The sequence below is a fragment of the Crocuta crocuta genome, unplaced genomic scaffold (genome assembly GCF_008692635.1).
Source record: "Crocuta crocuta isolate KB4526 unplaced genomic scaffold, BGI_CrCroc_1.0 scaffold429, whole genome shotgun sequence".
Lineage (NCBI taxonomy): Eukaryota > Metazoa > Chordata > Mammalia > Carnivora > Hyaenidae > Crocuta > Crocuta crocuta.
In genome coordinates, this window is record NW_027527381.1 from 1,852,589 (window position 1) to 1,877,322 (window position 24,734).

The 24,734-nt window shown below is 33.7% G+C and overlaps 1 protein-coding gene across 9 annotated transcripts in view; it reads right to left on the reverse strand.

The window, feature by feature from the left end:
- The window catches only part of NEK1 (NIMA related kinase 1), a 221,576-nt gene that overhangs the window by 17,537 nt on the left and 179,305 nt on the right, over positions 1 to 24,734 (reverse strand). For all 9 annotated transcript variants that reach the window (XM_077772766.1, XM_077773160.1, XM_077772902.1 and 6 more), the window contains 6 exons: positions 19,577 to 19,665; positions 18,682 to 18,929; positions 10,574 to 10,725; positions 7,628 to 7,836; positions 6,023 to 6,153; positions 5,325 to 5,457 (listed from right to left, as the gene is read on the reverse strand). In XM_077772766.1, coding sequence (XP_077628892.1) covers positions 5,325 to 5,457; positions 6,023 to 6,153; positions 7,628 to 7,836; positions 10,574 to 10,725; positions 18,682 to 18,929; positions 19,577 to 19,665 — 962 coding nt within the window. The remainder of the gene's footprint in view (positions 1 to 5,324; positions 5,458 to 6,022; positions 6,154 to 7,627; positions 7,837 to 10,573; positions 10,726 to 18,681; positions 18,930 to 19,576; positions 19,666 to 24,734) is intronic.

Consider the following 24,734-nt stretch of genomic DNA (forward strand, 5'->3'; position numbering starts at 1 on the left):
AAAAAACAAATCTCAAGGTGAGTAGACAGAAGGAAGATAATAAATTCAGAGCAGAAATAAATGACATGGAGACTAAAAAAAAAGAAAGAAAGAAAGAAAATCAATGAAACCAAGAGCTGGTTCTTTGAAAAGATAAATGAAATTGACCAACCCTTAGCTAGACTCCTCAAGAAAAAAGAAAAAAAGACCCAAATTAATAAAATCAGACATGAGAGAGAAGTAGCCAATAACACCACAGACACATCAAGGATTATAAAAATGCTACAAAAAATTGTATGCCAACAAATTGGACAACTAGAAGAAATGGATACATTCCTAGAAACATACCATCTTCCAAAAACTGATTAAGGAAGAAATAAAAAATCTGAAGACAGATCACTAGTTAATACTGAACTGGTAATCAAAAAATAAAATTCCAGAACTAGATGGATTCACAGGTCAATTCTACCAAACATTTAAAGAATTAATACCTATTCTCCTCAAACTATTCCAAAAATAAAAGGAGGAAAGCTTACAACTACATTCTGCAAAGCCACTATTACCTGACACCAAAGACACCACAAAAAGAGAAGTATAGGCCAATATCCCTGATGAACAGACATGCAAAAATCCTCAATAAAATATTAGAAAAGTGCATCGAACAATACATTGAAAGGGTCATTCACCACAATCAAGTAGGATTTATTCTGGGGATGCAAGGATGGTTCAATATTCACAGGCCAATCAACATGATATGTTACATTAACAAAACAAAGAATAAAAATCATATAATCATCAACAGATGCAGAAAACCATTTGATAGAATTTAACATCCATTCAAGATAAAAAGTCCGAGCAATGTAGGTTTAGAGGGAACACACCTCAACATAATAAAGACCACATAATAAAGACCGTATATTAAGAACCCATGGCTACCATCATACTCAATGGTGAAAAACTGAGAGCCTTCTGTCTAATATCAGGAACAAGAGAAGTTATGTCCACTCTTGCCACTAGTATTCAACATAATACTCAAAGTCCTAGCCACAACAATCAGATGAGAAAAAGAAGGAAGAGGTATGCAAACTGATGAGGAAGTTAGACTATAACTATTTGCAGATTACGTGATAGTATACATAGAAATCCACCAAACAACTACTAGATGAAATAAATAATTCAGTAAACTTTCAGGATACAAAATTAACAGCCAGAAATCAGTAGTATTTCTATACACTAAAAATGATGTAGCAGAAAGGGAATTTAAGAAAATAACTCCATTTACAATTGGACCAAAAAGAATAAAATATCTAGGAATAAACCAAAGAATTGAAAGACCTGTACTCTGAAAACTGTAAAACGCCAATGAAATAAACTGAAGATGACACAAATGGAAATATATCCCATGCTCATGGATTAGAAGAATTAATGCCAAAACATCTATATTACTCAAAGCAATCTCCAGACTGAATACAATCTCTATCAAAAAACCAACAGCATTTTCCATAAAACTAGAATTATACTCATATTTGTATGCAAACACAAATGACCCCTAATAGCCAAAACAATCTTACAAAAGAAAAACAAAGCTGCAGGTATGGTATCATAATTACAGATTTCAAGATATACTATAAAGTTGCAGTAATCAAAACAGTATGGTACTGGCACAAAAACAGACATAAAGATTAATGTAAGAATATAGAAAGCCTACAAATAAACCTGTAATTATATGGTTAGTTAATCTATGACAAAGGAGGCAAGAATATACAGTGGGGAAAAAAACAGTCCCTTCAAAAAATGGTGGGAAAATTGGACAGCTACATGTATGTAAATGAATGAAACTGGACCCATTCTAATGCCATATATAAAAATAACTTCAAAATAGATTAAAGCCCTAATGTGAGACCAAAAACCATAAATATCATAGAAGAGAACACAGAATGGAATTTTCCTGACATCAGCCATAGTAACATATGTCTCCTCAGGCAAGGGAAACAAAAGCAAAAAATAAACTATTAGGACCATACCAAAATAAAAAACTTTTGCATAGTAAATGACACCATCAACTAAACAAAAAGGTGACCTATTGAATAGAAGATATTTGCAAATTACAGATCTGATAAGGGGTTAATATCCAAAATATAAAAACAACTTATGCAACTCCACATGAAAAAAGCAAACAATCCAATTTAAAAATGGGCAGAAGACCTAAACAAACATTTTTCCGAAGAAGACATACAGATGGCTGACAGGCACATGAAAAGATGCTGAATATCACCAGTCATCAGAGAAATGCAAATGAGAACCACAATGAGATATTACTTTCCATACATCTGAATAGCGAGTATCAAAAAAAAAAAGAGGAAATAACAAGCGTTGGTGAGGGTATGGAGAAAAAGGAGGGCATGGAGAAAAGGGAGCTCTTGTACACTCTCGGTGGAAAGTAAACTGGTATAGCCACTGTGGAAAACAGTAATGGAGGTTCCTCAAAAACTTAGAAATGCCAAATGATCCAATAATTCCAGTAATAGGTTTTACCCAAAGAAAATGAAAATGCTAATTTGAAAATATTTATGCATCCCTATGTTTACTGCAGTATTATTAACAATAGCCCAGATATGGAAGCAACCTAAGTGTCTTCTGATATATGAATAGATAAAGAAGATGTGGTGTGTGTGTATGTGTGTTCATGAGTGTGAGCGCGCGCGCACACGCACACACATACACACACACACACACACACACACTGGAATATCACACTGTCATAAAAAAGGATGAAGACTGTGCCTTCTGTGACAACATAGATGGACCGACAGGTATTCTGCTAAGTAAAATAAGTTAGACTGAGAAAGAGGAATGTCATATGATTTCACTCATATGTAGAATCTAAAACAAACAAACAAACAAACAAAACAAATGGGGGCGCCTGGGTGGCTCAGTCAGTTAAGCGTCTGACTTCAACTCAGGTCATGATCTCACGGTTCGTGGGTTTGAGCCCTGCACTAGGCTCTGTGCTGACAGCCCAGAGCCTGGAGCTTGCTTCAGATTTTGTGTCTCCCTCTCTCTCTTTGCCCCTTCCCTGCTCATGCTCTCTCTCTTTCTCTCTCTCTCAAAACCCTAAATAAGCATTTAAAATTTTTTTAAAAAGATGAATAAAGACACAAAAAGCAGAAGCAGATTTATAAATACAACTGATGGTTGCCAGAGAAGGTGGCAGGGGTTGGGAGGATAGGCAAAATGGCAAAGAGGAGTGGGAAGTACAGGCTTCCAGTTATTAAATAAAGAAATATGGGAAGAAAAGGCACTGTATAAGGAATATAAACATTGATATTGCAGTAGGTTGCCTGGTGACAAAAGGTAGCTATACTTGTGGTTAGCAGAGCATAAAATACAATCTTGCCAAATCTTTATGCTGTACACTTGAAACTAATATAACCCTGTGTTTCAACTATACTCAAATAAAAAAAATTAAAAAGAAAAGAAAGGAGCTCCTTTAAGTTTTTATTGATAGGTTTCACTTCACCACTATAAACAGGACACATTATTTTGTTTTTATCTGTTTGTAATTATTAAGGGGACCAAAGAAAACCATAATGAAGAATATATGCAGCACTAACTACTGGCTTATATTCAGTCCATTACTTGTTGCTAACGGCCCTACTGTTTTCTTGACAGTTATTATTTTGTTAAAGTAAGAATACTAATGAAGACACTGGTTTCTGAAGTTGTATGGTAAGAATACTCACTGTACCTTAAGATTTTCTAGTTTTAACAATTAGTATTAGAGTTTTTAAAAGATTTTTACTCTCATTTAACCACTTCAAAAAAACTTTTTTTTTTTTGCTGAGCTTTTTGGCAATATAAATAAGTCTATAACTTAAATTAGTGAAGTTGCTCCCCAAATAAAAAACATTCTTGAATTTGATTTTAAGAAAACTTAATTTTTCATGAGTCATAATATCAGATTTTTTTTATCTGTCTCTGAAATATCTGAATTGAATATTGATGCTCCATTCCTATGAACACTAACTCCAGGTATTTACCCTCTAAGGCCCAAACACATTGACAGTTTCAAAACAGATATTATTTGTAATCTCAGTACTTTCCAAGTTATCCAGGATACTGGCACCAGACTGAACTTTATAAAACTTCTTCATTCTGTCAGTTTACAAATCTTCACTGATCTCTTCTAGGTACTTTAAACACTTCACACTATCTATTCACAAAGACTACTTTGGGGTTTTTTTAAAGTTTTTATTTAAATTTCAGTTAGTTAGCATACAGTGTAGTATTAGTTTCAGATGTACAATATAGTGATTCAACGCTTCCATACAACAAAGACTATTAACAAAAAGAAGCTTTTGATATGGTGATTTCAACTCTAATATACATTATTTTTCAGTCTGTTTTCTGACAAGTTTTGGTTCTACGTTTCTTTCCACTTTTCACAATCCAAGCTTCCCTTCTCTAATTTCTATGGCACTGAAAAGTACTTTATACTATGTATTCTTATATACAGTTTTACACTTTCATATATTTATGTTTCATCTTCCAAGGAAACTAAACAACATGTAAGCAAAACACTACCCCGTTTAAGGCCAATTAGTAATAAAGTGCTGGGCTACAAGAAGCACTCAGTAAGTACTTTGAAAACAATTCACAGTACATTAGAATGGTGGTCATCCTTTAATAGCAATGGGAACTGAAACTTCAAATAAATTACTTAATGTCACATTACCAGCTTGTCACAGAGTTAGGACTATACTACTGGTCTGGTTCCAAGTCTAGTGCTCTTGACTAAATTTAAGGGGCAATGCCATTTTTAACTTTAATATTTTCCATAAAAGTCTAATATGTTTTGAGTGGTTCCATAGGTAAATATTTTCCAAATATAAAAATGGTTTACATTCAAATCACTATAAATGAACTCTACTTACTATGAATAGAAGAAATTACATTTCATATTACTTAGGAGAAACTGTACATATTGCTGAAGCATGTATGTCTAAAACTTTACTAAAGCATTCTAATTTCTAGAACTGTCCAATAAGGACAGATTTTAAAACATCTTATTCAAATGTTACTTATAAATTAAGTACAGATACGGACCTAAAGGACTTAAATCAATGAAAATATGACAGAATCAGTAAAAGTATGGGACAAGTCAATGAAAATACGATAGAATCAGTAAAAGTATGTGACATGAGCATCTTATAATTGCTCATAAGTACTGGATATGATTCCAATATGGATTTCACCAAAATGCATGTGATTAAAACTCAGCAATTTATACTTGTCATCTCTTTTTTGCACATTTATTTAAAATATAAAGACTGAGGAAATCTTACCTTCTTGATAGGCTCCATCTGCCATGACTAAATGAAGAATCTTGGCATAAAGATGTTCATGTTCATTTCCTAAAATATTCTGAACTATTGTTGAACAAATCTCAATATTTTCATCTTCATCTTCATGAATCGCCTATACCGAATTTCCAAATATAAATTAATATTTGAATATTAACTGTCTATAATTGGAGACTTTTATAATTATTTATAATTATAATTATCACTTGTAATACATTTATTGACCTATAAATTTATTATAAATTTACTGACCTAAAAATATCACTAACATTTCACTAGTAATCTAAAAAGAGCATATTTCTGGGGCGCCTGGGTAGCTTAGTCGGTTAAGCGTCCGACTTTCGCTTAGGTCATGATCTCGCAGTTCATGGGTTCGAGCCCCGCGTCGGGCTCTGTGCTGACTGCCAGCTCAGAGCCTGGAGCCTGTTTCAGTCTGTGACTCCCTCTCTCTCTGATCCTCCCCTGCTCACGCTGTCTCCCTCTCTCTCTCCTAGAAATAAATAAAAAACATTAAAAAAAATAAAATTAAAAAAAAAAAAAAGAGCATATTTCAAAGTTAAATTTTTTTTTCTAACTAGGTTTCATGCCTAGCCTGGGCTTGCACTCATGACCCTGATGCTCTATCAACTGAGCCAGCCAGGTGATCCAAAGCTAAATGTTTTAACTGACATTTTACTTACCTTTATTTTCTCATAAACCTGAAAGAATTTTTCAAAGCCTATTTCCTGTTCCAGGTGAAGTCTCAGTTCCTCTAAATGGTTAAAGACGCTATCATATTCACATTCACTAGTAATCTCGCCATCACTGTTATCTAAAATGCAGAAATAAAAAGAAGATATTTTACAACTAAAAAGAATGAATAAAAGAATTCTTACCCTAATAGAGTAAAATAGACCTAACAGACTAAACTGACAAGTGATGTCACTGATACAGACTACTTGTATTTTCAATATAAAGTTTTTGTCATATAATTATTTCCATTTATATAGGAAATCAGTGCATATATTCTCTTAACAAGAATGTTACTTTGGGTTGGGGCACCTGGGTGGCTCAGTCAGTTGCGTCCAACTCATGATCTTGACTCAGGTCATGATCTCACGGTTGGTGAGACTGAGCCCTGCCTGGAGCCCTGCATTGGGCTCTGTGCTGATGGTGTGGAGACTGCTGGAGATTCCTTCTCTCCTTCTCTCTTTGCCCCTCTCCTGCTTGTGTGCACATACACATGCTCTTTCTCTCTCTCTCAAAAATAAATAAACTTAAAAAAAATGTTACTTTGGGAATCTTTTATAGACATAAACAGTAAACTAGAATAAAACCATTCTAATTGAGTAAAAAATAAAAACAGCATACCCATATGTTCTGTGCTGAGGCAACCTACCCTAACTACCATTTTTAAAAAGTTGACATTAAATATGGGCCCAAACATGAAAAAGCATGCAGGAGGCAGATGATTTATGCTACATATCATAAAACTTTAGTATAGCACTTAGAAAATATAAACGTCATCTATGTTTTATGTCATGTACATGTGCAAGACACTTGGAAATATTCTAGTAAAAGACAAAATTACTGAAGAACTGTTCCTTTTCACATTAGCTCTTCTCAAATAAACATAATATAGTTCTTGATTATACAGATTTTCTATGTATCTTGGGGGTAATGCTATGAACAAAGAATAGTTACAAGAAAAATGTCAAGGTTTTAAAAATTGCTTTTAGTATTAACTCTGCTGGTTAACCACTGTATGTAGAAGCTCTTTGTAAAATATACAGTGCTAAGAAAATTAGGCTATTATCTTTAGTACTAGAAAAATAATTCAAGAAAGATAAGAAAACAATAAAAACGCTTCAAAAACATTTCTTTTTTTAAGTTTATTTATTTTGAGAGAGAGCAATAGAGTGTAAGCTGGGAAGGGGCAGAGAGAGGAAGAGACAGAATCCCAAGCAGGGTCTGCACTGTCAGCACAGAGCCTGATATGGGGCTTGCACTCACGAACCCGTAGGATCATCGCCTGAGCTGAGATTAAGAGTCAGCCACTTAACCAACTGAGCCACCCAAGTGCCCTGATTTAAAACGAATTTCTAAAATTTAATGAGAAAGAAAAGGAACAAATGTATACGGACATTTGTTTGAGAAGAAAAGGAATGAATAAAAGAGACACAAAAGCATACTTCAGTTTTATTTAAAGTTGGAAATGGTTCATATCAGATAACAGAAAAGTAATATTCTAATTGAAATAGTTGTATACACTGAAAAAAGAGAGGCCCATAATCATGACCACGTACCTGAGTGCCATTCTTCATTTAGGGCACTTTCACTGCTGGGATTGTCATCCTCATCTGCTACATCTGTCCCATTTGCAGTCTGCTCTATGTCACTGTTTTTTAAGATGGATTCTTCCTCCTCACTGTATTCTTCTCCAGGTTGTTCCCTAAGTAACTGCTCCATAGAGGCCTGAAGCTCTTGTAAATCTGTGTCAGTTTCTTCAAATACACTGAAATTTTAAAAAATTAAACTAAGCATTACCAAAATGTTACCTGATTTTGAAATTTTTCTTCAATTCAATCTACATGTACTCCTTTCTACTTAAAAGTTTTAATAGTGGACAGAAAGAAATCTGAAAAAACCTACATAGTTTTTAACAAAGTAAATGAGGACTGATACAATTATAAAATATAGCACATGAAATATATTCTGGAATACATAAGCCAGAAGATGACTTATGTGACCCTGAGTGCCAAAAGAGAATCATAAAACTATCAACATTATTCATCGCTTAAATTTTGAAAGAATGGTTCACTATTTTTTTTAAAAGGCCAGGCTAAGGAAATTTTTCACTTGCTTTCAAAAAAAATAATATTCAAATATGTTTCTTCTATGTAATTTTGAAAAGTCAGCAAAATCTTCATGGGGATGTATAATGGAAGTATCCTATATGAAAGGCTTTTCATATAAACATTCATTGGACATTTGAACTTTTAGAAATGGAAATACTTAAGAGAATTTTACATTCAGGGTAATAGGATGATCTAGTGAATAAAAACAGCCACTGGAAATCTTTAGATGCTTATTCTTGAAAACATTTCTAAAATACATAGCAAGTGAACTTTACTGCATAATTAGAATATATTAAACATAATAATCTTCACTAGATTATCTTGTTTCCAAGGCATTGCTCAGGATATTAATTGTATTTTCATAGAATTAAAGATGCTGGAATTAATTAATTTAGGCCAATAATACCTTACATTTATATAGCAACTTAGTGTATTAAGCAGTTTTATTCTATTACTAAAATTTTATCTACACGTAACTCACTTTATAGACATGAAAACTGAAATCAAAGTGTTTAAATGTTTTGCTCAAGGCTACACAGTCAATAGTACAGAAAGGACTGAAATCTCACTACTTCTATAATACCCCCAAAACGAACTCACTGACTTTATTTCTCTTATGATTTGCCTCTTTCTTTTAAAGCGGCATGCAATGGGAAAAGTCTGCAGATTAAGAGTTAATTGAGGTTTTAGATGTATGAAATCTTCTGAAAAAGATTATGTACCTCCCCTGAGGATTTCATCCATTAGAAAAGCTGATTAAGGCCTTTCTCTAAGTTTAGACTCCAATCAAATAAACAAGTATTTACTGAAGAGCTAAATATATATGGTATTATGCAAGATCTTAAATAAATCTTCCATTAATGGTAAAAGAAAATAATCTTTTAATGTAGAAATATCTTTACTTTGTATTCATGTGTATGAACTTCTACACTTTGTAGCAGGTGTAGAAAAGCATAGCATCTATTTAGTGAGAAAGAGAGTATGTCTAATCTTTTGGATCATCCTACTAGTAGCATTTAACTTAATATTTAATTACAAGACTAACATAGCATGCACATCCTCTATGTACCATTGTAACAATGACTAAACATTAATGTGTTGATTAAATCTTCCAGTGGACAGCCTGGAGGAATTGGTGCCCTCCACAGATGGTATCAAAAGTCAGTGAGGCTGCTAAGCCTGCCATTATAACAAGAGTGTAAGACTAACATCTTTTTTGAAAGAAGCGCTCAAAGAATTATCTTATATGTAGTTTTAAATGTGGCCCTGAATTCACTTTTTAGATTTTCTTATAATATGACCTTGGGCGAAGTTTGAACAACAACAACAAAAATTTTTTTTTTCCAAGGAAAACATTAAGTGAAATTTCCTGGTATGGACTAAAACTTAATATTAAGAATAGCTTGGTTTTCAAATTTTTATTTTATTTTTTTAACTTGGTTTTCAAAATTTTAAATTAATATTAAAAGTTTCTAACTTAAATTTTAAAATAAAATTCTATCATCAACTAGTACTTAAAAGAACACAAGCCACAAACAAGCTATTTTTGCAGTCAGATAAAAACTGGTGATTTTAGGGACAGCTGGATGGCTCAGTTCAGTTGGTTGGGCAACCGACTTGGTTTCTGTTCAGATCCTGATATCATGGTTTTTGAGATCGAGGCTCTGCACTGACAGTGCAGAGTAACATGATAGTAACATGAGAGGGCTTACTTGTTTCAAAGAAGGTGGAAAAGGATTACTTTCTAAGGTGCTAATCAGTTCCCACAGTTCTCAGAAGTATTGGTTAAATTTCCCTCCTGGATTCTAGATTCCCCATGAATCATGAAAAAAGGAATTTTGGGAAAGCAATGAAGTGTATGTGAACATACATATGCAAACAAAACAACTAGTCTACCTGCTAACTCTTCACTGCCATAGTTTTGAAATCACACATGGCAGGAGAGAGAGATAGAGGCTTTCTGGTCTTTTCTCTAAGGAGCTGTAGAAGAGTACATACTTCACAATTTTCCACGGCAATCTTTGTATCATGTGGTGTTAAACTATTAAATAGTCATCACCCTGCTAATATTCATCCACTTAAACCATATTTATTACATGTGTACCATGGACAAGTCAAGGTCCTAGATGTTCAGTAGTGAATAAGACAGAGTGCACACATAGAAACTATTTTCTTATATTCTTCAAAGTGAGAGGAAATCATTAATATTACTTAGAGGCAAATATACATATCAAAACTTGCATGACTGTACTTTAAAAATGCTGTAAAAAGGTAAGTAGTGAAAACATCAGTTACAGATCATTTATAAAAACTGTCTAGGTGAGTTACGTCTCTAGAACTCCTATAAACTCAAAAATTCTGTTAGTGCTAGTATGTTAATGATGTCATGCTCACATGTCTTCAGAATCAGAAGGTCCTTCTTTAATATGCTCATCTTCAATTTCATCTATTTCAAGATTGTCTTGACAAACATCTCCTACAGTGGGAACATCCATCAGTGTCCTGAACAATTTTGAGAGATCTGGAAGTGAGCATGTCCTCAACATCTAAAAAAGTTAACAGATTTCTTAGTAGAAGTAAGATCATTAGAAAAATGAGATAAAAAAATTAGAAAGTTAGAGCTAATACTAATTTTTTATTTTATATCATATATTTAGAGCTAGAAGCTCTAAAGGTGACTTGTCCAAGATTAGAACCTAATTTTCTTGAATTTCAGCTCTGTAGTTTTTCAGTGAGGAAACTAAACTTTCAAGTTATGCCTAGGTTTCGACATAAAGGGATTCACAAGTCATCATTAAAAGGCAGGGAGAGGGGTTTAGTTGGAGATGCCCAGGGAATGGAATTAGAAATCTGTCAGAACTGCTCATTCAGGGCCTGTATTGTCCCTCTTTTACTGTATCTCTGCTAAGTCTTCCTCTCACACTTTCCTATGGCCAATCCTCCCCATATATCTTTCCCAAATCCTGGACTGAGTTACTCTGAAGCTTGGCAAAGCACCATCACACGTAACTGGTGGCCCTTCGTATCATTTATCCTAGGAGCTGCTGGCTAGGCCACACTGGTTAAATAAGGACTTCATATTGGGGAGAAAAAAAAAAGCCTAATATCACTTGCCTGAACAAGGACTGTAAATGGAGCCTTTCCTACAGGAAGACAAGGCTGAAAAGACAGGTACTTGATTTTCATACTGAGAATCATGTGAGATCAGATGAGCAGAAACTGACTTAAGAAAAGAACAATGCACAGCTGAAGTGTTTAAAATTTGAATTTGTTTGGATAAGACCAGGAATAATAGAAACAGCCTCTGTCCACCAACCTATCAGCAGTTAGAATGTGATGGGTAGAACAATGAAACAAATTCTCTCTCTCTCTCTCTCTATCTATCTAAAGTCTCAGAATTGGGTTATAAACCTAAAGGAATCTGTGAGATTTGAAACAGAACTCCTAAAGCCCTGGTAAGAATCCTACACCAGATTGGAAACTGTGAAGAAAATACAATGTTTAGCATATTAATGAAAATTTATATACTTTGCCAATTTTATGGGTACAATCTGTTTTTGAGAAAAAAGGATAGATTTCCATTATTTGAACATAATTTACATATTACAGCACTTGAAAAAAATGGTTATGAACTACAAGATTGTGAAGATACATTGCTTGTCAGAGCACTTAATAATGGTACTGAAAATATTTTTTTCTGAATCTCCCAATGTCAGCAGAATTTATGCTTGACTTCCTTATCATTTTAATGGTTTGAACCATGTATGTTATAAACCAGCAGTACGCAAAATATGCATATGGTAACAGTTTCTCTGGACAGATACTAATCAATAAGAATAAACAGCATATATGCATTATATACCCAAATTCAAGGCACTCTACATAAAGATGCAATATTTTTTAGGTTGAGATAAATTTTAACTCTTGTAAAATAACCTCAATTCTAGTTTATTCCTTTCACTAGTTAAAGTAATTTTCCCAAGATGGTAGCTTGGGTGGCTCAATTGGTTAAGCGTCTGACTTCAGCTCAGGTCAAGATCTCCTGGTTCATAGGTTCAAGCCCTGCGCTGGGCTCTCTGTGCTGACAGCTCAAAGCCTGGAGCCTGCCTTGGATTCTCTGTCTCCCTCTTTCTCTGCCCCTCCCCCAATCACGCTGTCTCTCTTTCAAAAATAAACATTAAAAATTTTCCTAACTTAATGTAAAATAATACAGTTAGAAAGAAATTTCAAAATGTATGTAATTTGCAACTTTGCTTTTGGAATAAGTCTATGTACCCTCAATCCAACAGCTTATTTGTCCTACACTGAAAACCCTTTATGTTCACAGTCTTCTTTGACAGGTTTTTTAGATGTTTTTGTTGTTGGTTAAGTTCCTTTCTTCTCAAAAATTAAGAGAACCACATAAGACAGTGAATAAATTAAGTACTAAATGTATTAATAACTTCACATGAAATTCTACTTAAAAGAATTCGTCAAGTCACAGTTTCATCTCTAGTATTTTTAAAATAAAATTATGAATTAGCAATATTCTGGTTATAGTACAAAATGGATTATAATGAACATATTTATTTAGCTTCTGCTTACTACAATTAAACTGTTTTGTAACCCTAAAAATAACTTCTACAAATATATCCTCACTTCAACCCATAAACCAAGTGAAAAGTGGTTCTAAAACATTAAAAAATTAACATTTAGCAAAGGCAAAAATTATAGACATTATCTAAGAATTGCTATTTTAGCAAATTAAAACAAGACATTTAAGACACATATGCTATTGACGAATTATACATTAATATTTCCCCCAACTCTGCACTTGCTATAACAAGTAAAGAAATTTTCAAGTTTTTTATAGAGATCAGTTTTCCACTCCACTCCCCAGATGAAAAAACTATCAGTGGAACACATCTGGTTTCTCTCCATCCTGTATTCATCATCCTCTAAAGTGAGGGAGGTCTAAAGGTAAGGACAAATAATTATTTTATTTGTTAACCTAGATTGTGTTCTCATATAAGTGATATCATGAGAAGATCACATCTTGAGATGATTTCATTTTGAGCTATACAAACATACCTTACCCGATAAATCAAGTCACTCTATTATAACTACCTTAAGAAAGCTGCATTTACACTGTCGTTGTCAGAAACAATACAACCCAGAAGACAATAAATACAATTCTAGACCTAGTAGAAATGCTTTTTCAAAATGAAAGTGAAATAAAAAGGTTTTTAAATAAACAAAAGCTGAAAAAAAATTCATCACCAACCGGGCTGGACAAGAACGTTAAAGGGGTTCTTAAAAGTGGCAGAAGTAATACCAGATAGAAACCTGAATTCTACACAAAGTAATGAAGAATGTCCGAAATGGTAAATATATAAAGACTCTCAACTTTTACTTTCTGTAAAAGATAACTGAATGTTTAAAGCAACAATGATAAAAATTTATTGTGGTGTTTATAACATATGGATATAATATATATGACAACAATGCCAAAAGACAAGAGAGTGGAAAGGGAAGTACACTGTTAAATATGTTAAATAAATACTGTTCTTGTTAAAAAATTTTTAATGTTTATTTATTTTTGATAGAACACAAGAGAGGGGAGGAGAAGAGAGAGAGGGAGACACAGAATCTGAGGCAGGTTCCAGGCTCTGAGCTGTCAGCACAGAGCCCCAACGCAGGGCTTGAACCCACAGACCATGAGATCATGACCTGAGCTGAAGTCGGTCGCCCAACTGATGGAGCCATCTGGGCGCCCCAATACTGTTCTTATGTCATATGTTAAGTGGTATATTAAAGGAAGATTGTAAAAAGCTACAACTGTATCTTGAAAATTGAGAATTACAATTAAATTTTTGAAAAAGTCTAATTTTATATGCAAATAGTAGAGATTAAATAAAATGCTAAAAATACTCATTCCAAAAGAAGGGAAAATAAAAGTAAATAGGAGCAGAAAAAGTGATAAGACAAATAGAAAACAAATAGTAAAATGGTAGGTTTAAACTTAATCATTATCAATAATATATAAAAATTACATAAAAAGTAAATTGTCTGATCACTTTAAATAAAAGAGATTGTCAGGCTGGTTAAGAAGCAAGACTTGACAAGATGAGAGGTACAAAAAATCCACTTTCCATATAAAATCAGTGTGATTAAAAGTAAAGGGTGTAAAATATATGTACCTCATAGACACTATCATCAGAAGGCTGGAATGGCTATATTAAAACTGGACAAAACAGATTTCAGAAGAAAGTGATATGACCAAGAGTAAAGAGTCATTTCATAATGATTAAAGAGGTCAATTTATCAAGACTATATAAAGATTATTAACTTGCATTCAATTGACTGGAAATTTTAATACTTTTTTCTCAGTAATTGATAGATAAGTAGAAAGGCAATTAGTAAGGACACAGAAGATGAACACCACTATCAAACAAAAAGGGACACTTCATAATAAACCTATCAATTCATTCAGAAGACAGCAATACTAAATTTTTATTCACTCAATATCAAAGTTTCAAAACACATGGAACAAAAATAGACACAAATGAAAAGACAGATAATTATCTAAGTATAGTTTTTTCCATCTTTTCTCATCAAATGATGTAACTAGACAAAATAGAAAAAAATAATAAAAATAAAGAAGACTTGAACAACACTATCAACCAATTTGACTTAATTCATGACACTTACAAAACATTTCACACGATGATAGAATACACACTGTTTTACAGAGATCTGTTAGAGGAGAAGCCACCAGTAAAGGAAACTAAAGGGTGACTCATGAGTGCAGAGAAAAATATGATATAAAGGAAGCCAAGATATAAAAATGATTTTAAAAATGAAGTGTATATCACTTCATGATATGAAAATGAAAGTATATCACTTTCTCTGTTAGAAGAAAAAAGTCAAGAAAGGTAAGAGGAAAAGATATGGGGAATTTGGCAATATACTAGTAATTGATTTGACAAGAGCAGTCTTAATGGAGGAGTGGGATGAAAATCATATTGGAATATATTTGGAAGCAAAGACTGCAAAGATACAACATATTGAAGATGTCTGGTTGTAAAAGGGAACAGAGAAAAGAGGTGGTGGCTGGAGAAGGACATGTTATCAAGAGAAGTTTGCTAATTACGATGGGACTCACTAAATAAGTATGCTGAGGAAATGATCTACTATAGAGGAAAAAGTTGATGATACAAGAGTGACCAAAGTAAAAGAGTTAATCCTTAAGAAGGTGAGAGACGTTAGAATTCAAAGTACAAGGAGGATTTCCCTTAATAAAAGAAAAAAAAAAAAGGGGGTTGTCTGGGTGGCTCAGTTGGTTAAGCATTCATCTCGATCTTCGCTCAGGTCATGATCTCGTGATCATCAGACTGAACCCTGCATCAGGCTCCTTGCTGACTGTGGAGCCTGCCTGGGATTCTCTCTGCCTCTCGCCTGCTTGTACACACTTGCTCTTTCTCTCTCAAAAATAAACATTAAAAAAAAAATAAGTAGCATAGCTTAACATTTTTAAAAAAGACTTTTAACAAAAATCTTTGTTAAGAGCTCAAATTATTCCACTTAGTACAGATTATCTAAATGCTTAAAAATAAATTTTACCTTTTCTTCACATTTCAAGGTCACCATTATGAACATCAAGTATTTACTATTTTGGCCCAGTGGTGAACTCTTGTGACATCAAAGATTTAAGGGTTAGGGAGGTATGGCCTTCTGTCCTTGCTTTAAATGGCTACAAACTGCTTGGACTTTCTAGGGTTCTTTCTTGCCCTTCCTCTCACAGTCATTCCCCTACACGAAATCTGTTTTGCTGTGCTTACTTCCCAAGCAAGTGCTGCTACAGAACTACTAAGGCTGAGCTAAGGTCATGGAAGAAAATCAAACAATAAAACGTATTATGCAAGGAATGTTAACTTATTTTTTTAAGTTTATTTATATATTTTGAGAGAGAGACAGAGCATGTGAGCTGGGTGAGGGGCAGAGAGATAAGGAGAGAGAGTATCCCAAGCAAGTTCTGCACTGTCAGCACACAGCACAACGTGGGGCCTGAAACTACAAACCATGAGACAGTGACCTGAGCCAGATGCTCAGAGTCATATGCAAGAGTTGGATGCTTAATCGACTGAGCACCCAGGCTCTCCAGGAATGTTAACTTTATACACAGAATAAATTATTAAAAATCTCTAGGCTAAAGATAGTTAGCTATACACCTTTACTACAAAGGAAAGTGTATGAATTATATGATAATCCTTCTCTGTTCCATAAGTAGGCCTTACTCTCTAACTCTAAAGATCATAAACTTGCTTTGATAGTTTATATCTTTGAAAGTTTGACTGCTATTAGACAAGTAAGAGAATTTAGCAATCTCTACATTTAAAATAAGATTAAGACAACATTCCACAAAATAAAAACATATCCAACTGGAAAACGAAATTGAAAACCAAAATGACATATTTAAAAAACAGCCAAGGATAAAAGAATTCAGGTAATTCATTCCTATATACACTTAAATATATAAAAAGTGTCCAACATCAATGGAAAACACAGAAACACAAAATTTTTAAAACACCATCACTCATTCATTAAATATTAAGTGAATGATAACAACTGGTGCTATTTGGAGTACAGACTCTCACAGACTACTGAGACATTATGAGCTATTCTTTTTAATGTTTATTTTATTTTTGAGAGAGAGAGCGAGCGAGAGAGCACGATAGAAAGCATGTGTACAAGTAGCAGAGGGGCAGAAAGAGAGAGGATCCCAAGCAGGCTCCACGCTGGCAGCACAGAGCCCAATGTGGGGCTCAGACTCATGAACCGTGAGATCATGACCTGAGCCAAAGTCAAAGACTTAACCGACTGAACCACCCAGGTGCCCCCATTATAAGCTATTTCTTAAAGGGAAATCAGGCAATGTACGACTTTTTGAACTCTACTTACAGAGATTTATTTTATGAAAATAACTGTGGCTATGGTCAAAGATACATGTGTAAGTGGTTAAGGCCCAACAATAAAAATAGATTAGTTAAAACAATAATATATAGCATAGCAGCACAATGGAATTTATGGTCATGAAAGATGATGTGAGAGATTATTTGACAATATGACAAAATGCTATTTTAAAAAAATGCTTATTTATTTATTTTGAGAAAGAGAGAGAGAGCACACATCAGTGGTTAAGGGACAGAGAGAGAGAAAGAGGAAAAGGCAGAATCCCAACCAGGCTTTGGGCTGTCAGTGCAGAGCCCAACACAGAGCTCAATCTCACGGACCCCGAGATCATGACCTGAGCCAAAATCGAGGGTTGGTCACTCAACAGGCTGAGCAATCCAGGTGCCCATGACAAATTGCTATTTTTATAATAATATAGTTTTTTTTTTTTAATTTTTTAATGTTTTTTAAAATTTCTAGGAGAGAGAGAGAGAGAGAGACAGCGTGAGCAGGGGAGGGTCATAGAGAGAGGGAGTCACAGAATCCGAAACAGACTCCAGGTTCTGAGCTGGCAGTCAGCACAGAGCCCGACGCAGGGCTCTAACCCACGAACCACGAGATCATGACCTAAGCGAAAGTCGGACGCTTAACCGACTAAGCCACCCAGGCGCCCCTATAATAATATAGTTTTTAATAGTAACATTTATAATAATTTTATAATACATGTTAAACAGAAAAGCAGGTTATAAAAATATGCATAATAATCCATTTTGGCAAAAAGTTTCATATATGTAAAAATTATACATATAAAATGTAACATAACAAAATACGTGATTCCTTTATATTTTAAAATGTTCTATAGAGGTAATACTGTAATTTCAAAGTAAGAAAAAATTGGTTACATAATTTCAAAAATAGCAAGTGAGAAAAGATAAGAGGTTTGGAAATCTTTTGCCAGAAAGTACATTTGAGTGTCTTATCTATTAGTCTTTCTACATACAAATTAGGCAAACAGCACTTCTGTCCATTTAAGATATAATGCTTGGGGTGCCTGGATGGCTCAGTCGGTTAAATATCAACTCTTGATTATGGCTCAGGTCATGATCTCACTATCCAGCCGCAAGTTGGGCTCTGGATTGACAGCGTAGAGCATGCTCAGGGTTCTCTCTTTTCCTCTCTCTCTTCCCCTCCCCCATGTGTGTACTTACTCTCTCTCAAAATAAATAAATAAACTTTAAGAAAAAAGGATATATTGCTTAAGTTTAGTCTCAGACTAAAAATGGAGGTTGGGTTGAGTAGTGAGGAAGGGAGATAGTGTAAGAGAGATCTTCTGCTTAAATAAAAGTAGACCCTATAAAAAGAATCCTGAACAGGAAGCCAATGAAATAGGTTTTGTTCTAGCTGTACTCTCAATGGCAGTTTCTTTTTAGAATCCCAGAAGAGAAGATGGAGGCTTTCTGTTGTGTGTGTGTGCTTAAGAGATTAAAACTCAATATTATGGTTTATTAAAGAAAAACAATAAATAAGAAATGTTATTAAAATAGATATTTCCATTTGAGATGCACACTTGCCTTTGGGTTGTTTGCATCAAATAGACCAGTTGAAAGTCCAATCAGCAAGGAACTCTTGTTTTTATTTTTTGGTGGTGAATCAGAGCGAGATCGAAGTGGAAAGGATTCTTCTGGTGAACACAGAATTGACTGAATTTGAGAGACGACATTCAAGTGTTTTGAAAGAACCACTCTTTGAAAAACTGGTTCTGGTTGCACAGACTTATCTACATCACATTTGGAGTGCTGAGAATCATTTATTTCACGTCCTGTGGTATAAAGGAAAGATTCTGTGATAAGTCTATACTGTACTTAAATAGTTTTACATGATATTGAAAAAGCACAGTATTTTAACATGGATTCTAGCAAAAAACCCCTGCATGTCTGTCAGGAAAACAAAAACAAAGTATATAGATGATTCTATAGCCTTATAAATAATCTTTGACAGGATATAAGGTTTTATTTTCAGAAAGTGGATTAATTTGCTATATAGTTCCATCAAATGCAAAATATGTAGACACACATTTAAGGAAATGTGAAAACACACTGCTTAGACACTCATATTTAGCTCGTTTATCCTTGTCCCTATAGGTTAGATAGGAAAAATTGTATTTCTCATATTTTAATGACCAGACGCGGGGCTCGAACCCACAAGTGATGAGATCGTTACCTGAGTCAAAGTTGGATGTTTAAGCAACTGAGCCACCCAGGTGCCCCTTGGCCAAAAAGTTTTATTGCCCACGTTGCCAAACAACCCAGGCTTATTACTAAGAACCCAATGCTCTAGGACGAGTACATTTTTTAAATGAATGTGGTGATTGACAAGAAATGTTCTCTATTAATACGTTGTCCAAATAAAACAGATTCATGTTAACAACCTTCCAGAAAGTATTTAGTTTAGTACAGTGAGGCTTACTTATATCAACTTCACTAAGGTCGTCCACATTCCTTGGGATTCCATCTTCAGTAACTTCATTTTGCTGAACAATAATCCTATCTTCCAACCTGCCCAGATGGATACATCAGTAGAAATAGAATTTACTAGAAATAAAAGCACTCTTAAATTAAAAAAAAAAAAAAGAGTACAAGGTCAGCAGCATCCTGTGATCCCTCTTCCAAATATTTTCCTCACGTGTGTGCAGATATACATATTTCTTTCTCATAAGCACACTGTATTTTTACCATATTAAAACCTTCACCAATCACAATCAGTCACAAAAGCCAGCCTCACCACTTCTTGTAACTGTGGTTCCCAAAATGTGGCCTCTAGACATTAGGAATGCACAGAAACGTGTTCAAAATACAAATTCTCAGGGCTTAGCCTGGACCTATAAATAAAAACTGTGGGGGATAAGGCCAATCAATTTATTTTAATAAATACCAAAATAATTCTAATACTTGCTAATGTCTAAGAACCACTACTTTAAGCAATCAAAATGCCCCTTAATAGCGGAGAATATAAAATAATCATGATATACTAATACTATAAAATATCATATAGCTATTAAAAAAAGAAACAGAAATCTATGTGCAATGCTATAAAGAATAATAGTTAATATATTATAAAATAAGCACAGCAATCTGCAGATTGGTTAGTACTAAATGGTGTTAGGTTTCAAAAAATGGTGTGTAGCACAGTACAAAAAAATAGAATGATCTGCAAAGAAATGTTTTAATCCTTGAAGGCAGTGAATTGAGGGGAAAAAGGTAAAGAAGAACTAACAATTTTTATTTCAATACAGCTTGGAATTAAATTCATGTATTTTTTAACAAAAATTTAAAGACTGGAATAATACAGTCCAAATATTTGAAACAAACCCAGAAAAAGATGTTCAACATCACTAACCATCAGGGAAGGGCAAATCAAAACCAAATAAGATAACATCTCATAACAAAGACAGAAGTTAGCTGCACCTACTGTAATCATTTTAAAATATATACAAATTAAACCATCATGCTGTATGCATTAAACTTATACAGTGAAACAGGTCAATTATTTCTCAGTAAAAATGGGAAAAAAGGAATAATTTCAATAAATATGAACTGGTAACCACCCCCAAAAACATATTATCTCATATCTGTTACAGTGGCTATTATCAAAAAGAAGTAAGTGGTGGTAAGGATATGAAAAAAAAGGAATCCTTGTGCACTGTGGGTAAGGATGTAAATGGTACAGCCACTATGAAAAACGGTATGGAGATTTCTCCAAAAATTAAAAATAGAAATATCATACAATCCAGTAATTCTACTACTGAGTATTTATCCAAAGAAAACAAAAACACTAATTCAAAAAGATCTATGCACCCCTATGTTTACTGTAGCATTATTAAAAATAGCCAAGATTTGGAAGCAATCCAAGGGTCCTTTGACAGATGAATGTGTACACACACATGTACACGTACACACACACACACACACATACACACACACACACACACACTGGACAACTACTCAGCCACCAAAAGGAGTGAGATCTTGCCACCTGCAGTAACACAGATAGACATGGAGGGTATTTATGCTCAGTGAAATAAGTAAGAGAGAAAAAGACAAGTACCATATGATTTCACTTATATGTGGAATCTAAAATAAACACAAATGAGTAAAAGATGAAGGAAACATAAAGCAGGAACGGACCTATAAATACAGAGGATAAACTGGTAGTTACCAGAGGGAAGGGAGGTGAGAAAATGGGCAAAAGGGGTGAGAGGTAGTGGGAGGTCCAGCGTTCTAATTATGGAATACATCATGGGATAAAGTCCCAGAATAGAGACACAAGGAATATAGTCAGTAGTATTATAACAGTGTTGTATGGTGACAGATAGTAGCTATACTTGTGATAACACAGTATAACCCACAGAGTTGTCAATCACTGTGTCATATACATGAAACTAATGTAACATTCTGTGTCAACTATATTTCAATAAAAGCAACAACAAAAAACAAAGGCACCAGTAACTTATGTCTGAAAGTTTGGCTTACAGGCAGTTTTTGTTTCCTTAATTCTTTTTAATCTACCTCAAATTTAAATAATTTTTTTACTTTTTCAGTTTTAAATTTTGAAAATTTTTCTAATTTTTGGTTTTCAGTTTTCATTTGTCTAATTACACAAGTAACAGTGTTCTTCATTCAAAATGTAATATTCATTGGTTCCTCAGAAAGTTAAACAGAATTATCATATGCTGCAGCAATTCTACTCCTAGCCATATAGTCAAAAGAAAATGTGTGTGTAAACAAAAGTTTGTATAAAAATATTAATAAAAGCACTATTTACAACTGTCAAAAGGTAGCAACAATCCTGGAAATGACCCACAATCATCTGCTGAATGACCACCAATTGCTGAATGGATAAAAATATATGGTATAGTCCATATAACGGACTTTTCTACCATAAAAAGGAATGAAGAAGTGTATATCCTATAAAAAAAATATTTTGAAAATATGTATGGTTAAGTGAAAGAAGCCAAATACAAAAAGCCACATACTGAATGATTCTATGTGAAATATCCAGAACAGGGAAATCCATAGACAGAAGGGAGATTAGTGGTTGTCAAAGGCTGAGGAAAGGTGAAAATTGAAAGTGGCTGGTTAACAGGTGTGTAAGGGTTTCCTTTTGGGGATGAAAACGTTCCGGAACCACATAGTGGTTATGGCGCACAACACTGTGAATGTACTAAATACTATTGAATTATACACTTTAAAATGGCTAAAATGGTAATTTTATGTTATATGAATTTTACTTCAACCAAAAAAAAAGAAACAAAAGTAATGTTCCTTTTAAAATTCCCCTAACTGCTTAAATCCTAGTTGACTTTATTGTTATTAGTTTGGTATATTCTTACCATACTTTTCCTTTAAATTTACATAAAAATAATATAGTGTTAATATAAAGAAATGGTTTTTTATTGAACACTATATTATTTTATTAATCATTTGATATTTGGGGCATATTTCCATATTAATACAGGACGTGACATCTTAGTCTTTAAAGTACTGTATACTAAATGTAGAATACAGAAACTTCTTTATTTTTAGCAACTTCCTTATTGATTATTTACACTCTTTCAAATGACTTGTTGACTTTCCCACAATAAACATTCTTGCATATGCCTCCTTGTACTCATGTGTGAGTAATCTTAGAGTAGATACCAAAAAGAAAGGATGTATTTTATATGAAATGTACATTTTATTTTATTTAAAAAAAATTTTTTTATAGATTATTTGAGACAGAGAGAGACAGAGCATGAGTGGGGGAGGGGCAGAGAGAGAGGGAGAGACAGAATCCGAATCAGGCTCCAGGCTCTGAGCTGTCAGCATAGAGCCTGACATGGGGCTCAAACCCACGAACTGAGAGATTGTGCCCTGAGCTGAAGTCGATGCTCAACCAACTGAGCTACCCAGGCGCCCCATGAAATGCACATTTTAAGCTAACAAAACTGAGAAATGGATCTCCAAATTGTCTCTCCCAATTCATATTCATATTCATAGCATATCAAAGCACCTAATTCACAACCCCTCACCAATATTTGATGCTATTGCTTCCCTTCATCCTGGCTTCATGTTATTTTATGGAAAAACTTTCACTGGAAACACATCTGATCTCTTGGCCTGCATTTTATTTATTTCTCTCCTCTGAGGAATAACAAGTATCCAATATTCATACATCCATAGTTCTCCACTGAGTAAAGTTAGTCAAAGAACTCAGGAGTCTGATGTCTTTTTCTCTCAATAGTACTGACTGCTGATAATCCATTAAGTATCATACAACTGCATTTACTAACCATATAATGTGGTTTCCTCCCTTGAGTACAATACATTCATATTATTTCCCCATTTTTTTCTCTTGGACTTTTGTATTTTTCTGATTAATTAGTGTGAATTCTTTAAGAATTCTGGATATTAATTATTAGGCTGCCTACTTACTATTTTTTGACATTTAGGTCTTTAATAAATCTGATATTGTCTTGTTGAATGGCAATAGAAATGAAACTAACATTTTTTTCCCAAATCGTTTTTTTTTAAGTGCTGCATATGCTGTGTAGTAAACAGGAACACAGTATTTTTAGCCATTTTCTTATTACTGATTATTTAGACTATTTCAAATTATTTGCTATGATAAGCATAGCATATGTTGCTTTTGCATATGTTGCTTTTTTGCCCATGTCCAAACCCATCTCCTGTTTTTATAGATACAGCTGTACTGAAACAGTCACACTCATTTGTTTATGTATCATCTATGGCTGCTTTTGCAATACTTGGGCAGAGTTGAATAGCTGCATCACAGACCAAATAGCCTATCAGAGGCTAACATATTTACTATCTGGCTCTTACAGAAAAAGATGAACTGTCCCTGTTATAGATCATGGCAGAGGAAGAAACTTCCAATTACTTTTTATGTAAGAAGCACAACAAGAATAACAAAATCCAACAATGATTTCCCATAACAAAAGGAATGGCAGATGACTCTTGCAGGTATTAATATAAAAATCCTAAAATATATAAGCACATTAAATAATATATCATGACCAAGAAGGGTTTACTTAAGGTATGCAGGATGGTTTATATTAAGTAATACATTAATATGATTAATTATACAGTTAACCCTTAAACAACATAGGAGATGGGGTACTGATTCCCCCATACAGTCTAAAATGTGTATATAAAGTTTGACTTCCCCAAAGCTTAACTACTAATAGACTACTGTTGACCAGAGCCTAATGGTAACATAAACAGTTGATAGATACATATTTTGCATGTTATATGTATTATATGCTGTATTTTTAAAATAATACCTAGCTTTTTATTATTATTTTTTTCAGTATTTTAAGATACACAATTCACCTACAACTTTTTTCAAATTGTCATGAATCTTCAAAAATTTTCCAATATATTTACTGAAAAAAATGTATATGAAGACCATGTATAAAAAGACCAATGCAGTTCAAAACAGTGTTGTTCAAAGGCTAACTGTACTAATAAATAAAGGAAAACAGAAATATGAATGGTTCCATAGAAGCTGAAAAGTCATTTAATAAAATTCATTCCTGACTTTTAAAAATTCAATAAAATATTGACAC